This window comes from Aotus nancymaae, unplaced genomic scaffold (genome assembly GCF_030222135.1).
Source record: "Aotus nancymaae isolate 86718 unplaced genomic scaffold, 86718_ANA_hifiasm-v0.15.2.pri h1tg000036l, whole genome shotgun sequence".
Classification (NCBI taxonomy): domain Eukaryota; kingdom Metazoa; phylum Chordata; class Mammalia; order Primates; family Aotidae; genus Aotus; species Aotus nancymaae.
Genome location: NW_026988450.1, coordinates 89018724 through 89032923, shown reverse-complemented (window position 1 = coordinate 89032923; position 14200 = coordinate 89018724). Strand labels below are relative to the sequence as shown.

General features: G+C 51.4%; 1 protein-coding gene across 4 annotated transcripts in view; it reads right to left on the bottom strand.

Annotated features, from left to right (window-relative positions):
- Window positions 1-1247: 1247 nt before the first annotated feature.
- The window catches only part of DENND3 (DENN domain containing 3), a 74241-nt gene continuing 61288 nt past the window's right edge, over window positions 1248-14200 (bottom strand). For 3 of the 4 annotated variants that reach the window (XM_064384654.1, XM_064384656.1, XM_064384657.1), the window contains 5 exons: window positions 13003-13169; window positions 11816-11949; window positions 4467-4585; window positions 4253-4390; window positions 1248-2931 (listed from right to left, as the gene is read on the bottom strand). In XM_064384654.1, coding sequence (XP_064240724.1) covers window positions 2731-2931; window positions 4253-4390; window positions 4467-4585; window positions 11816-11949; window positions 13003-13169 — 759 coding nt within the window. In that variant the 3' untranslated portion in view covers window positions 1248-2730. The remainder of the gene's footprint in view (window positions 2932-4252; window positions 4391-4466; window positions 4586-11815; window positions 11950-13002; window positions 13170-14200) is intronic. The other variant, XM_064384655.1, reaches the window with a different exon arrangement.

The window sequence follows — 14200 nt, the reverse complement described above, 5'->3', positions numbered from 1 at the left end:
CAGACTGGGTGTTCAAGTGTGCCCCTGTTGGCCTCCATGTGAGCCCTGCAGGAAGGAACCATCCCCATAAGGGCACAGGGCTTGTGGCCAGATCTGCAGCTAGGCCCGGATCAGGCTCCCATGCGGCCCCAGTGCTTCTGCAGTGCCTGTCACCCTGGGCTGTGTCTCTAAGAATATGCCAAGATTCCAGGGCACACAGCTGCAGCACTGCCCCCAGTCCTGGGTACGCCTCGGCTTGCACTGCAGCTCAGCGGCAGCAATGCGGACGATGCAAACCAGCTCTGTGTCTGAGAGCCTATGCCTCGCTTTCTGGGGGATGGCACAGCACTGACACAAGACATACAAACAGCTGCAGGCGGTGGGGACAGTGACGCAACCCTGCCGGGCTCTCCAACCATGCCCTCCCTAGCCACTCGGAGAAGGCACCCCTTCATCTGTCCAAGGAGTCCTCAAGAAGTAGACAGAGTCATGCACTCTTAATTCAGATGTTATATAGCCACATCTAATGGTAACAACGGCCATCATTTGAAAACGGCTCCTGTGCACACACCTTCCAAGAACAAATCATAGAAACGTTACCAGGTGACTGTCTGTCTTTATGCCTTCTGCGTCAGCAAGGGGGAGTTGGCATAAGCTTTTGGTTGGTGGCGTGAACAGTGCCAGCTCCCCAAAGCAAGCTTTCTTTTCTGTTCTTTGAAATACAGCAGGAGAGCTGAAATTCTATTAAAATATACTGGTTTCTGGTTCAAGAGAAATACTTTTTTGTACCAATTTAATTCAGGTTTCTAAAACCGAGGCAGGGATGGCATCACAGTCTGTTCCATGAATTCCCGCTCATCTGGGGCCTTTCCATGACAAATCATTTGTAACGGAATCTCTCCGAAGCACAGGGGAAAAATCGAAGGCATCAAGTGCCCTTTCCATTTCAGTCAACTCCACTGGCCAGGATTCCATTTGCAGAACGCGGGATAAACACGAACGGTGCCTGCCCAGCACACTTACTCCCTGTTAGCGCCTTGTTCACCTCTGTGTTCTCTTTGATATGACCATTTCCGAAAACGCAATCACTGTCAAGTAAGATCTTGGAAATTATTATCACCATGGAGAAAAGACATGAAGAGTCTGCATTAAAATAATGTGATGGGTGCTGAGAATGCAGGAGCATGCTCAGAACGGCCCGGGTCATTTCATTTTCAAGACCTCCCACCAGTCACTGATGGATAAAGGAAGGAAGCTGGACATCAGTGTTTATAATAAACAAAATTTATTATCCATAAGCTGAAGATACCTGAGGTTACCTGAGGACTGGCATTAAATAAGTTATGATAAAAGTCTGTCAAAAATACATGTATAAGTAAGTATTCATGTGTTTACAAAAGCAAACTCCAACCTCTCCCCTGCTAGAAATTGGGAACGTGCCCCCGCCATAGGCACAGCCTTGAGGGAGGATGAGGCCACAAAGCTGTGCTCTGCCCACATTGTCAGAACGCCCCAAGAGGTGAGTGCTATGCAAAGCCAAGCCTGGGGAAAAGCTAGCCCGTGGTGCGGACTCCAAAATGCAGACCCAACCAGAGGTCAGCCTGCCTTTCCATCATCTGGAGGCACTGCAGAGCTTCTGGAGGTGGCCCGTTCCAGGAGCCTGGCAAACACCTCCAGAGACACTCGGGGTGTGCCAACTCTGGGGCTGTGTCCTGAGAAGCCAGGGCTCCACGGTCCAGCCCGTGGATGGGTGCTCAGGGGGGCAGGCCCCACACCCTTGGCATGTGCTGACATGCTCTCTCCAGCTCCAACAGCCACACCAGAACATTCCACGGAACATCTAAAAAAGTAATGAAATCTCAACATTAAAGTGCAAAAGGTCTCTTTTGCAAATCTTTGTGTACAGCTAAGCTGTTCAGTTCGGTGAAGCGTCTTGCCCGTGCACATCCAGTGCGCACACGGACGCAGGGGCTGAACCGCACGCTCCTCTGGGGCCTCTTCACTGGAATAGGAGACCACGCGTGATGCTATTTTACTTTAGATTCTGTGTAGTTTCCCGAGCATATTTTAGATGATGGAACTTTTTTTGGTCTGCGATCTTTGGCAGAAAAAAAGGTCTCTAGGATTATTATAAAAATTGTGCATTTATTAAAAAGGAAAAAAGACAGCTTGCCTCAGCTGGCCCAACCCCTGTCCCAAAAACCTGATCCCACTGTGGTCCCCTCCACCTGCGCAGGCCCTGTCCACCTTCTCTGCTGGGAGACAGACCCTTTGTTATTCCTTCTCACAGGCCTGGCTGGAGGCCCCAGGGCCCCGGGCTCACCGTCATGTGCCCAGCCCAGCATTCCTCCGTGATGCGTAAGGACCGGGTAAGTGAATGCATGAGGTAAGGAAAGGCAAAACCAGAGATGTGAGAGCTGCGGGTCACCTGTGACTCAGCCAAGCTGCCGGTCCATGGTTGTTGTTTCCAGCAATTTCCAGGCAACACACAAAGTAACGTCTAATAGAGGTTATCACCAACCCCAACAGGACACACTCGATGCAGTTTAGCCAGGGGGCCCAAAGGCCTATGAGAAGCTGCGTGGCCATGGGTCTCGCGGCTGGCCACGCGGTAAGCAAGCTCCACGCTGAGCCTGGGCTGCCCTGCCCCCTACTGCTCGGGGCTTCTGCTCCTGGCGGGCTCTCAGGGGCAGCAGGGGCAGCCAGTCCCCACACATAGGGCATGGTTCCGCTTGGCACACTCAGCCACGTCTATTCCCCTTTCCAGATGGCGATCTTCCCCTCCTCCTTGCCCGACCCACTCAGCACGTATCTGTCCTCAGCCGAGCACAGCGTCCTCACAGTGTCCACGTGCGCCACCAGCTCCTTCTCCACGGTCTTGCTCTCGGCATCAATCACGTAGATTTTCCCCTTGGGTGTTCCCTGCCACAGCCCTCGGCTGCCCACCCAGACCTGCCAGGGAGAAACAGGAGGGGTCAGTGGGGAAAGAAGCCCCTCTCAGGCATGCCAGGGCTCTGCCCAGCTACCTGGAATTGATGCGTGTGCCCCCAAAACTACCTCCTTCCTGGACAGGACTCTACCGGCCGAGGGCCAGGGCCACCTGGCAGGTGCAGAGGACCCTTCTCAGGCTTAGAACCTAATGGCCAAGGGGCTCTAGGGACCGAGACTGCATCATGCGCTGGAAACGTGCTGGTGGATTGTAAGTGTTCTCACCACACAAAAAACAGCCACCTGTGTGCAGTGACGGATACGGCAATTAGCTTGACTGTGATTATTTCACAATGTATATTGAAATAGCACTTTGTATACCTTAGATATATGTAACTTTTATTTGTCAATTCTGTCCCAATAGAATCATGGGGGAAATGCTCATTGAACTCCCCCTGTGGTGTCTCAGACTTGCTCAGGACCTGGAACTCCAGCTTTCCTTCCTGTTTCTCCCTTTTTGGGTGGGAATGTCTAACCTCTGCCTAGCCCAGCCTTGTATTTTGGGAAGAGACAGACCTTCTAGCTGCACAGGTTCCCAGTGGAAGAGCGGCCGATTCTGCCCCAGGTGGACCCCGCCCACGGCTCACCCGCATGGAAGGGCACTGGCTCCACGTGGAGCTTTGGGGCTCAGAACAGATGCTGGAATGAGCAAGGACGTCGGGGGATGTCGTGATGGAGGGAGTGTATTTTGCATGTGGGACAGCTGTGGATTTGGGGGGCCAAAGAGCAGACTGTAATGGGTTGAACAGTGTCCCCCAAATCCATGTCCTCCCCGAACTTCAGAATGTGAGCTGCTTCGGAAATTCAGTGTGACCAGCGTCCCCACAAGAGACGCAGGCACAGGGGGAGAGAGTGCCGTGTGGCCTAGGCGCAGATTAGTGCCACGTCCACAGCCAGGGACCGTGGCCGCATGAGCAGGGGGCGGAGAGAAGGGCCTGGAGTGCAGGGAGGCCGCACTGCTGACACTTTGTTTCTGGCCTCCAGCCTGGAGTACTGTGAGAAAATAAGGCTGCCACTTGAAGCCACCCAGTTTGGGGGAGTCTGCTGTGGAGTCCTAGGAACACCTGGTATGTGAGTGCTTGGGCCACACTATGAAACCTGCAGCCCGTGGTGACCTGTGTGCACGCTGGCGCCAACCCTGCGCGTGCCTATTGGAGGGGCCCTGAGAGGCGAGGGCAGGAGAGCACAGGGTGTGTGTGTGGCTGGCTCTCTGGGGAGCATGGGGACCCGGCCGGGGCAAGCGAGACCTGGCAGGATGCTGGGGGTGGTGGGCCCTCCACCCTACCTGCTTCTTCACCCGGATCATGCAGATGATCTCAGAGCACTCCTCGAGGGGTACCCTCTTCGGGGGCTGGGCCAGGTCCTTCAGGCTCCAGATGTAAACCTCGCTTCGTCCTGCACACGCCGCCCACAGCTGCTCCTGCTGAAACACAGGGCACGGTGTGGGCCGTGGGCCCCAGGCCACGCGCATGCTGGGCCCAGAGCCCCTGCTGGGGTACCTCGGGAAGGAGCTGGAAGGCCAGGAAGGAGGTGCCAGTGTCTGTGAAGTTCTCCTCAATCTTCAATTCTTGACGAAGGAAGCCATTCGTTGTCATGACCACAATGCTGTTACCTGTACCTGCGGAAGGGAGGAGCTAGGATGGGGCCAGGCAGCACCACTGGCAAGGGAAGATGCCCACACCTGAGCTCTCTTGCTGCTGCCGAGGAAACCACAGGAATCCTGTGCCCTCATCCGCGGCTTTGAGCGCCGTGGCGAGAAGATGCAGCAGCTTCTCAGAGGCGGTTCAGGGTTTTCTACACCTGAAACCAAAGTGGCTCCAGCAGCAACTGTTAGAATTCCAGGGGACAACACCCAGCCTCCGGGGAACACGCCCTGTGTGGTTCTAAGCGCCCCTCTCATCTGTTAACCACTCCAGCAGAACATCTTTTTTGTAAAGCAAGAGAGTTTCCACATCTGTGAGATCTGTGAGCAGTTGGAAGCAGCACCGTGGATGGATGTGAGGCAAGGTCTCCAGAGAAGACCGAAGCTGGCGTTCAGGAGACAGAGGCGTGCCCAGCCCTCCTTCCTTACGCGCTGAGTGCAAGCATCCCTCCCTCTCCACTGGCCCACGCAGGCCAGGTCAGTGCCACTGGGGCTCTGTGCCCGCCGCCCAGGCCCAGGTTCTGGGCCTCCGTTGCTGGCATCTGGCATTCTCTGCACCTTTGAGGTGGACAGTGCTCTGGCTTCCCGCCTCCCCACCATCAGTGCCCTTTGCAATGGAAAGCATGGGGCTCACATCTCACGCTTTCAACAGTGAAGTGAAGACTCCAGGAAGGTGAAGGGGCTGCCCGGTCAGCAGGCATCCAATGCCCATGCCTGGATCCAAGCCCAGATGCCCGGGAGGCCACAGCCCACCCCACAGTGCACCCAGCAGCCTGGCAGACATGAACCTCCCAGCACGGGTGACTGGGGGCAGAGGTCCAGCCCCTTCTAGAAAATGTCCCAAGCACCCATCCTTCGGAGCAACACTCCACCTTGGTGGTAACCCTCCCTCACCAGGGGGAGCCGCTCATCCCAGCCTCGGGGCTGACATGGAAGGACCACCCCGGGGCACCCGCAGCCCCACCTCGCTCAGGGCACTGGGAGCACTAGGGCACTGCCACCCTGCTCCATGCTATCTCGCAGGCTGCGCCACTGCACCCACAGACACCCAGATGGAAACAAGACAAGGCCTGACCCAAATCTCTCAAGTGCTAACATCTGATGAGTGGCCACAATGTTTGCTCATTATCCTCATCAGAGAAGGACTCGGAATAACGTCATAAGCAAATGGCCTCCAAGTTCCTTCCTCTCGTACCTTCCTCAGTGTGGTTAACAGGAAAACCACTTGTTGCATTCAGACAAGTCAAATGGGAAAGTGAAGAGGCTCATGTGTAAAGATACAACGCTTAAAACGAGGCTGTCGGCCCGCACGGTGGCTCACGCCTGTAAACCCAGCACAGTGGGAGGCTGAGGCAGGAACATGCTACAGCCCAAGAGTTCGACCGGCCTGGGCAACATAGTGAGACGCCCCCTCAAACAAAAACCCTTGTCCATCCTCACCTCTTCTCTGGTCTCCCTGGCTATCTTCAGCAGGCACCTTTCAGCCCATGGACTGGTCGGCTAGGTTAATTCAAAATACAACTGCAGAAGACAACTTCTCACTCACACAGACACGCACACACACGCATGTGTGACGGTCCCTGGAGACCAAGCAGAGCCGAGGGCCTGGTCCCTGAAAGAAGAGGAGCGAGCGTGCAGCACTGCAGTCACCCGGCTTTCCCCGAGGCCCCAAGGAGTCCCAGTTCCAGCAGTGCACAGCAGCCCGGCCTGGCCGAGGTAGGTTTGGGGCTGCCGGCATGGCTGGAAATGGAGGAAAAAGAGCCTCAAGATGAGGGAACCCCAAAATACACATAAATGTCCTCAAATCCCTGGCTGCTGCCTAAACTGCAAATAAACAGCAGAAAGCGGTAGCTGGAACACTCTGGAACCAAGAAGGCATTTCAGTGCTTCCTGGGGCTAGAGAGAAGAGAGGTTAATAACAGTTCCAGCTCAGGGGTGTCCAATCCTTCGGGGCTTCCCTGGGCCATACATAAAGTACACTAACACCAACAACAGCTGATTTGCAAAAAATTATCTCATAACTTTTTTTAAAAGTTCTCGAATTTTTGTTGGGCCACATGCAAAGCCATCCTGGGCCGCGTGCAGCCCCCAGGCCATGGGCTGGACAAGCTTGCTGTAGCTCATCCAAAGTAGAAAGGACTGGTTACGGCTTGGGTGTCCCTGGAAATCTCAAAGGCCATGCGCTAAGAATGAAGACCACGCACCAGAACTGAGGGGTACGCTCCAGGACTAGGGTCAAAACTGAAATAGACTCACCCTAGAAAAGCCAAAACCAAGCCTCTGCATGGGATCAAAGTGACCTGCTGGTAATTTAATGACCTGCCAGAACACACCAAATGCTCTTTAAAGCTATGCTTGTATCAGAACAGACTACAAATCACAGATTCTAAGAGACAAATAAGGTCCCAATATAATGATAAAAGGGTGACTTCAGCAAGAGGATAGAACAATTAAAATATTCGTGCACCCAACAGCAGAGCTCCCTGGTACATAAAGCAAATCCCGATCAATCTAAAGGAGAGGCCGACTGCAACACAGTCACAGCGGGGACTTCCACACCCCACTCAGCAGCCACCCAGCCAGGAAGGCAGCCACACGCTGGACCAAAGAGGCCTGCTACTCACAGAACATTTCACCCAGCTGTGGTCGAGACACGATCTTTTCATCAGCACGTGGAACATCCTCTGGAATAGACCATACGTAGGCCACAAAAGAAGTCTGAGTGATTTCAAAAAAGCAGAAATCTTACCAAGCATCTTTTCTGATGACAGCAGAACAAAACTAGAAATCCGTAAGAAACCGAACACGAGGAGATTAAGCAGCCCACTCCCTAACAACACTGGGCCAATGAAGAAATTAAGAAGAAGTTTAAAAATTGTCTTGAAACAAATGAAAATGGAGATACAACAACCCCTAATCCATGGGAGACAGCGAAAGCAGCGCTAAGAGGGAAGTTGACAGCAATAAACACCTATATCCAAAAAGGAGAGAGACTTCAAAGGAACAGCTTACTGCTGCACCTCAGGGAACTAGAAGAGCAAGAACAAACCCACCCCAAAGTAGAAGAAATGACGAAGATCAGAGCAGAAATAGGAAAATGCACACTGAAAAAAATATGGAAGGCCAACAAAATCAAAAGTCATTTTTAAAAGATAAACATCTACAAACCTTTAGCTAGACTAAGAACAAAAGAGAGAAGACCCAAATAAATCAGAAATGAAGACGCAGCAAATGAGACCACGGAAATACAAACAATCACCACAGACCATTCTCAACAACTACACGCTGAAAAATGGGAAAAGCTAGAAGAACAGAATAAATTCCTGGATACACACAACCTAACTCAAGACTGAACCACCAAGAAATAGGAAACTTCAACAAACCAATCATCAGTAACAAAATCAAAGTCACAACAAAACTCCCGTCAAAGCAAAGCCTCTTCACTTCTGACTTCTACAAGCCTTTAAAAAAGAACTAATACCAATCCTAATGAAACTCTGCGAGGAAACACTTCTAGACTCATTCTAGGAAGCCAGCATGACCCTGATACCAAAACCGCTGTTTGGCTCCCACATGTGAGTGAGTGGATCTCATGAAGACAGAGAGGAGAGTGGTGATACTGAAGGCCAGGAAGGGTGGATGGGAGGGTGAAGAGAAGTTGGTTGATGAGTACCAATGTATGTTTTGGGGTTTTTACAGTTTTTTAGAGAGAGGCTCTTGCTCTGTCGCCCAGGCTGGAGTACAGACCCTTATAGGTCACTGCAGCCTTGAACTCGTGGCCTTAAGCAATTTTCCCACCTCAGCCTCCTGAGTAGCTGAGATTACAGGAGCAAGCCACTGAGCCCAGCTCTAAGTTTTTTTTTTCTTTTTAAAAAACGTTTGTTTATAGAGACAGGGTCTTGCTATGTTGGCCAGGCTGGTCTCTCAAGTCCCAGCCTCAAGCAATCCTTCTGCCTTGGCCTCCCAAAGTGCTTACAAACATGTGCCACTGCACCCAGCCCACATATACAATTTGGTAGAACAATACCTAGTTGTCAACGGATCCATAGGCTGACTATAGTTTATAATAATCTCCTGCACATTTCAAATTAGCGAGCAGAGAATAGTTTAAATGTTTTTAGCATAAAGAAATGACAAACATTTAAGGTAATGAGTACCTTACGTACACTGATCTGATCTGCACAAATTACATGAATGTGTTAAATTATCACATGTACCCCCAAAGTATGTACATCTATTATGCATCAATTAAAAAGTTACAGGGGCCGGATGCGATAGCTCACGCCTATAATCCCAGCACTTTGGGAGGCCGAGGCGGGTGGATCACGAGGTCAAGAGATCGAGACCATCCTGGTCAACAAGGTGAAACCCCGTCTCTGCTAAAATATACAAAAATTAGCTGGGCATGGTGGTGCATGCCTGTAGTCCCAGCTACTCGGGAGGCTGAGGCAGGAGAATTGCTTGAACCTAGGAGGCGGAGGTTGCGGTGAGCCGAGATCGCGCCATTGCACTCCAGCCTGGGTAACAAGAGCAAAACTCGGTCTCAAAAAAAATAAAAATAAAAAAGTTACTATACATGTGAAACATCAAAATGTGACTCACTCAACATCAAGAGAAAAACAGTAAACAGAACCAGAGATGATCCAGTATCTAGCAGACAACAACTTTACACCAATAATTACAAATCTATTTTAAAACTTTCATTTTTTTTTTGAGACACAGTCTCACTCTGTGGTCCAGGCTGGAGTGCAGTGGCATGATCTTGGCTCACTGTGACTTCCGCTTCCCAGACTCAAGCGATTCTTGTACCTCAGCCCCCTGAGTAGCTGGGATTACAGGCATGCGCCACCACACCCGGCTAGTTTTTGTATTTTTAGTAGAGACAGGGTTTCACCACATTAGCTAGGTTGGTCTTGAACTCCCAACCTCAGGTAATCTGCCTGCCTCAGCCTCCCAAAGTGCTGGGATTACAGGTGTGAGCCACCACACTCAGATACATACTTTAAAACTTACAGGAAGATATCAATAGAATGCATGAAGAAATGAAGAATTCAGAAGAGAAATGGAAACTGTAGAACTAAAATGAAAATTCACTGGAAGGATTTAACAGCAGGCAGAACACAGAAGAAAGGTTCAGGGCTTATCCAAACTAAAGTACAAAGAGAAAAAAGAATGAAAAGAATTGTAACAGTGCCCAAGACTTGTGGGACAGTATCAAGTGGAGATTATATATTATATATAAAGAGGGCAAGTAGGGCCAAAGGAATATTTGAAAAGATAATGGTTAAAATTTTTCTGAAATGTATGACCATAGACCCCAAGCAAGACCAACACAAAGATCTTCATACCCAGACACACAGTGCAACTAATGGAAGCCAAAGATGAGCCTTTACGGCAGCTCGAGAAAACTGACATACGCAGCCAAACAGTAATATGAATGACGGCAGATTTCTCATCAGGAACAAAGAGGAAAATGGGATGATATTTCTAAGGAGCTAGAAAAAACAAGAACTATCCATCAGCCTTGAACTTGTTTCCAGCAGACTCAAATTCTATGAAATGCTAAAGGAAATTCTTCTGGCTACTGGGAAAAAAACGTAAGATAGAAACCTGGGTCTCTAGGAAGAAATGAAGCTCACTGGAAAAGGTAAATATATGGGCAGTTTCTTAATTTGTCTTAATTTTCTTAAAAGATCATTGACTGCCTAAGCAAAATACTGTAAGCGTCTTACCCTATCCGTCGTAGCTGAGGAGGAAGGTGATCGGTTAAGGTTGCATATTGCAATTCTTAGAGCAACCACCACAAAATAAAACAAATATAATGCTTAAAAACAATAAAGGAGGTTAATTTGAACATAAAAATAGTCAATCCAGAAGAAGGCAACAAAGGAAGAACAAAAGAAATCAGACGAGGGGAAGAGGCACCGTCGTTGGCTCGCACCCAAACATGTCGCTGCTGCCCTGAAAGTGAGCGGAGCAGTGGGCAGGGGCCCGCACGGGCACTGCTCCACGGGCATCATCGGGGGCACCGGGCACAGGACAGGACGCTCAGCACCATCAGCCGTGAGGGAGCCACAAACCCAAACCTCACGACAACACTTCGCACCCGCTGGGATGGTTTCAATCAAAACAGGTGAGAACCGGTTTGGGTGAGGGTGTAAAGAAACGAACCCTGAGACCGCAGGTGGGGTGGAAGCTGCTCCCGCCACTTCAGAAAACAGTCGTCTAACAGTTCTTCAAACAATTAAGCAGAGGTACCAGGAAGGAGCGAGCTATTGATAGTGATGCTCAGAACACCACCGCTGAGCCCTAAACACATTCTGCCGACTGAATAAAGCCAGGTGCGGAAGAATGCATACTGTGGAGTCCATTTACAGAAAGTTCTGTCAATCCCAAATTCAGAGTGATGGAACTAACAGCACCTGTATCCCCTGAAAGGGGGCATGGCCCAGAAAGGGCACAGACACTTCCAGCTGTGATGGAAACGTTACGCATCTTGATTTGTTTCATGGTTATGTAGTTTACATGTTTGACAAAATGCAACAAACTGAGCCCTTCTTGGTGGGTTTTGCTACATGTGAACCACGCTTCCATTACGAAAAAGAAAACGCATTCCCAGTTGTCCCTCATGTAATCCAGCACATTCTGAGGAGGACCTCAAAGTGCCGGCAGCTTCTGTGCTCTGGAGCATCCGGAAACGCAGACACGAGCCTCCAGGCAAAGCACCTGCTCCTGCTCCTCCCATCACCCCTGGCAAAGTGCCCAGCCTGGGTCCATGGAGAGTCCCAGGCCACAGCTCTGTGCCAAGTGGCCGAGGGGAATATGGCATGGGCTCGCCGGCTGGCCCCAGGTGTGGAGACATGACGCGCACAGAGGCCTCCCGGGAAAAGCAGCCATGACTCGGGACACCTGGGCCGGCTTCAATCCCAGCGCAGGGCACAGCGAAAGCCAAGGTGAGGGGCAGCAGAGCAGTGGTGCATCCAGCCAAGCAGGCGTCCCATTGGCTGCTGGGTAGAAAAGCAGAGGGAGGCCTGGGAACCCCAAGAACAGCAACGCAGATGGAGTAAAGGCTGCGAGTGCAGAAAAGGAGCCAGAGTTTAAAATACAGACTGGAAAGGTGTGAAGCAGAGGAAAGCCGCTTTCTGCTCAGCATCCTTTCCCCAGAGCAGGGAACTAGGGTGCCACTCTGATGGGGGCCGGACTTACAGCACCACAGGCGGCCGCCGTGCAGTCTGATGGACGTGAGGCCGCCGCTTAGCAGCTGGAAGCGGCTGGTCACCCGCAGCGTGCGCACGTTCCACGCCAGCACCGTGCCATCCACACTGCAGGAGTACACCTCGCTGGGGGCACAGAACACACACACACCTTTAACTTGGGCCCTTGAAAACACTGTACACGTCTTAACCCAGGAAGGAACCAAGTCACCATTAGTGAAAACATGCTCAACACGGGTAACATGCGAACATGATAATAACATGCACTCATACTCCGAATGTGGCCACAGCCAGGCTCGGCTCAAATGAACTGATTCAGGGGAAAAAGGTGGGTTTCTGGGGATGCCCACCTGTCCTACCACCAGGGGCCACAGGCTTAATGAGCTGTTGGTCACAGAGCCACGACGTGACCATAAACTGAAATGGAGCCTCATCGGTGCGCTCTGTTCACCCAGGGGGCCTGCTCTTCAAAGCTCACTGGTGACATGGCCGCTGCAGGTGCCGGCGGCTGTGGGTGGGGCGGGGCTTGAGCCTGTGCCCTGCACCACCCCGGCACCTCCTGAGCCAGTTTTGCCTCCAGGCTAGCACCTCCTTTCCTACCCAAACAGGGCACCCCCGACACTAAGTCAGGGGAAAAGGAGTGGGGAGCGCGGCCCCACATGCAGGGCTGGGGCTGCCTGGACCAACTGGGCAGGCTTAAGCAGCTTCCCTGCAACGAGCCTCTGTTTGAGGAGACCCCACCCCACCTCCCATCTCCCTAGACGTCCACCGTGTCCAGTGACCCTCCCATCATGGGACAGCAGCGACCAGGCAGGCCAGGCCAACACCGAGCACTCAGGCGATATCCCAGGAGGCCAGGCTTCTGATACCACGGCTGGTGTTCCTCTGGGAGGCTGTACCCTCTAGGGGGTGCCCCAGGCTGCCATGCCCACAGCAAGCTCAGCAGGAAGGCTGGGTGTGGCACCTTCATCACTACCCTTGGCTCGTATTGGTCTTGTGGGTTCTCTGCACCCATGAGCAGTAGGAGACCAAGGACACCACCCAGCCTTTCTCATTCCAGGTCCACTTCACTCTGTATGCCCTGCCTGGCCCCTGTGGGCACGAGCCTTGGGACCCCTACCCTCTGTGCCCTCTGCCCCACCCAGGAGCCAAACAATCCCTTCTCCCAGCAGAGCCCACCTGCACCTGGGCGCCTTCTGTCCGTCCTGCACGATCAAGTCCGTGACGCTGGAGCGGTGGTCTGTGAGCTGCTTGTTGCAGGACATGCTGTGGACGTTGATGATGTAGATGACGGAGTCCTCCGAGCCCACCCACACCTGGTTCTGGTCTGCCATCACCATGCAGTTCTACGGAGGCCACGGGAACATGAGAACACAGTCAGCTCTCGTTACCAGTGAAGTTCTGTTCTATACGTTTACTGCAAATGCTGAAGGAGCAGATATGGAACCATTGCTCCTAGGGGACAGGCCAGCTCAGGGTCCTGCGAGCCTCTGGGTCCTGACGTTCTCACCAACCCATCAGTACACAGCCCTGTTCTCTGCGTGCTTCTGTTCACAGACACCTTATTAGCTATGTATGGTTGATTCATTAACATGGAACCCACGGCCACCAGCACCATAACTGCGGCCTGAACAAAGTTCATCTGATACATGCATTTTCTCTGCAAGACGCGTCACCACCTCCTTGTGCTTTGGGAGCTCGATGCTTGAGGCTATCTTAAATGGCAAAGCCACCAACAAAACGCAAAAAAATGTGAAGACCGCGGCACCAATCAGGCCGAGGAGAGGACACTCGTTGGCCCAGAAAATGCACATCAGGCGACTCCAGCTTTTGCCCACTCTGGGCACGTGCATGTATGTGGATCACCAAGAAAGCACCGTGAGGATCTGTTTTGGGAGTTACAAATAAATATTAGCCGGTAGTTGAATTTGCAAATACAGGATCTCCAAATGATGACACTCCTGCTTCAGCCCCTCAGCATGCTGGGATTACAGGCGTGAGCCACTGTGCCCAGGCTTGAAATGCTTATAACTAAAAATGAACTGAAAAAAATTAAATTTAGAAAAATAATTTCCCTAATTTTTCCTTTTTTTTTTTGGTTTAAAGCATTATTAGACTTTTGTAACTATTTTTACTGTATCATGGATCCTGTGACTTTATCATTTGAGACTCATTATTTGAATACGGGGGGAAATGATTTAGCAATCTTACCATCTTGCTAACATGTAGCCCTCTCGGCAGTATATATTTAAATTCACAATATTTGTTTTATAGCAGTTTTGCAAGCACATACTGTGCCATGGATTGCCACATTATTTTTAGACGAGGGAACACTGCCATTAAAACTGATACCACGGCCGGGCGCGGTGGCTCACAC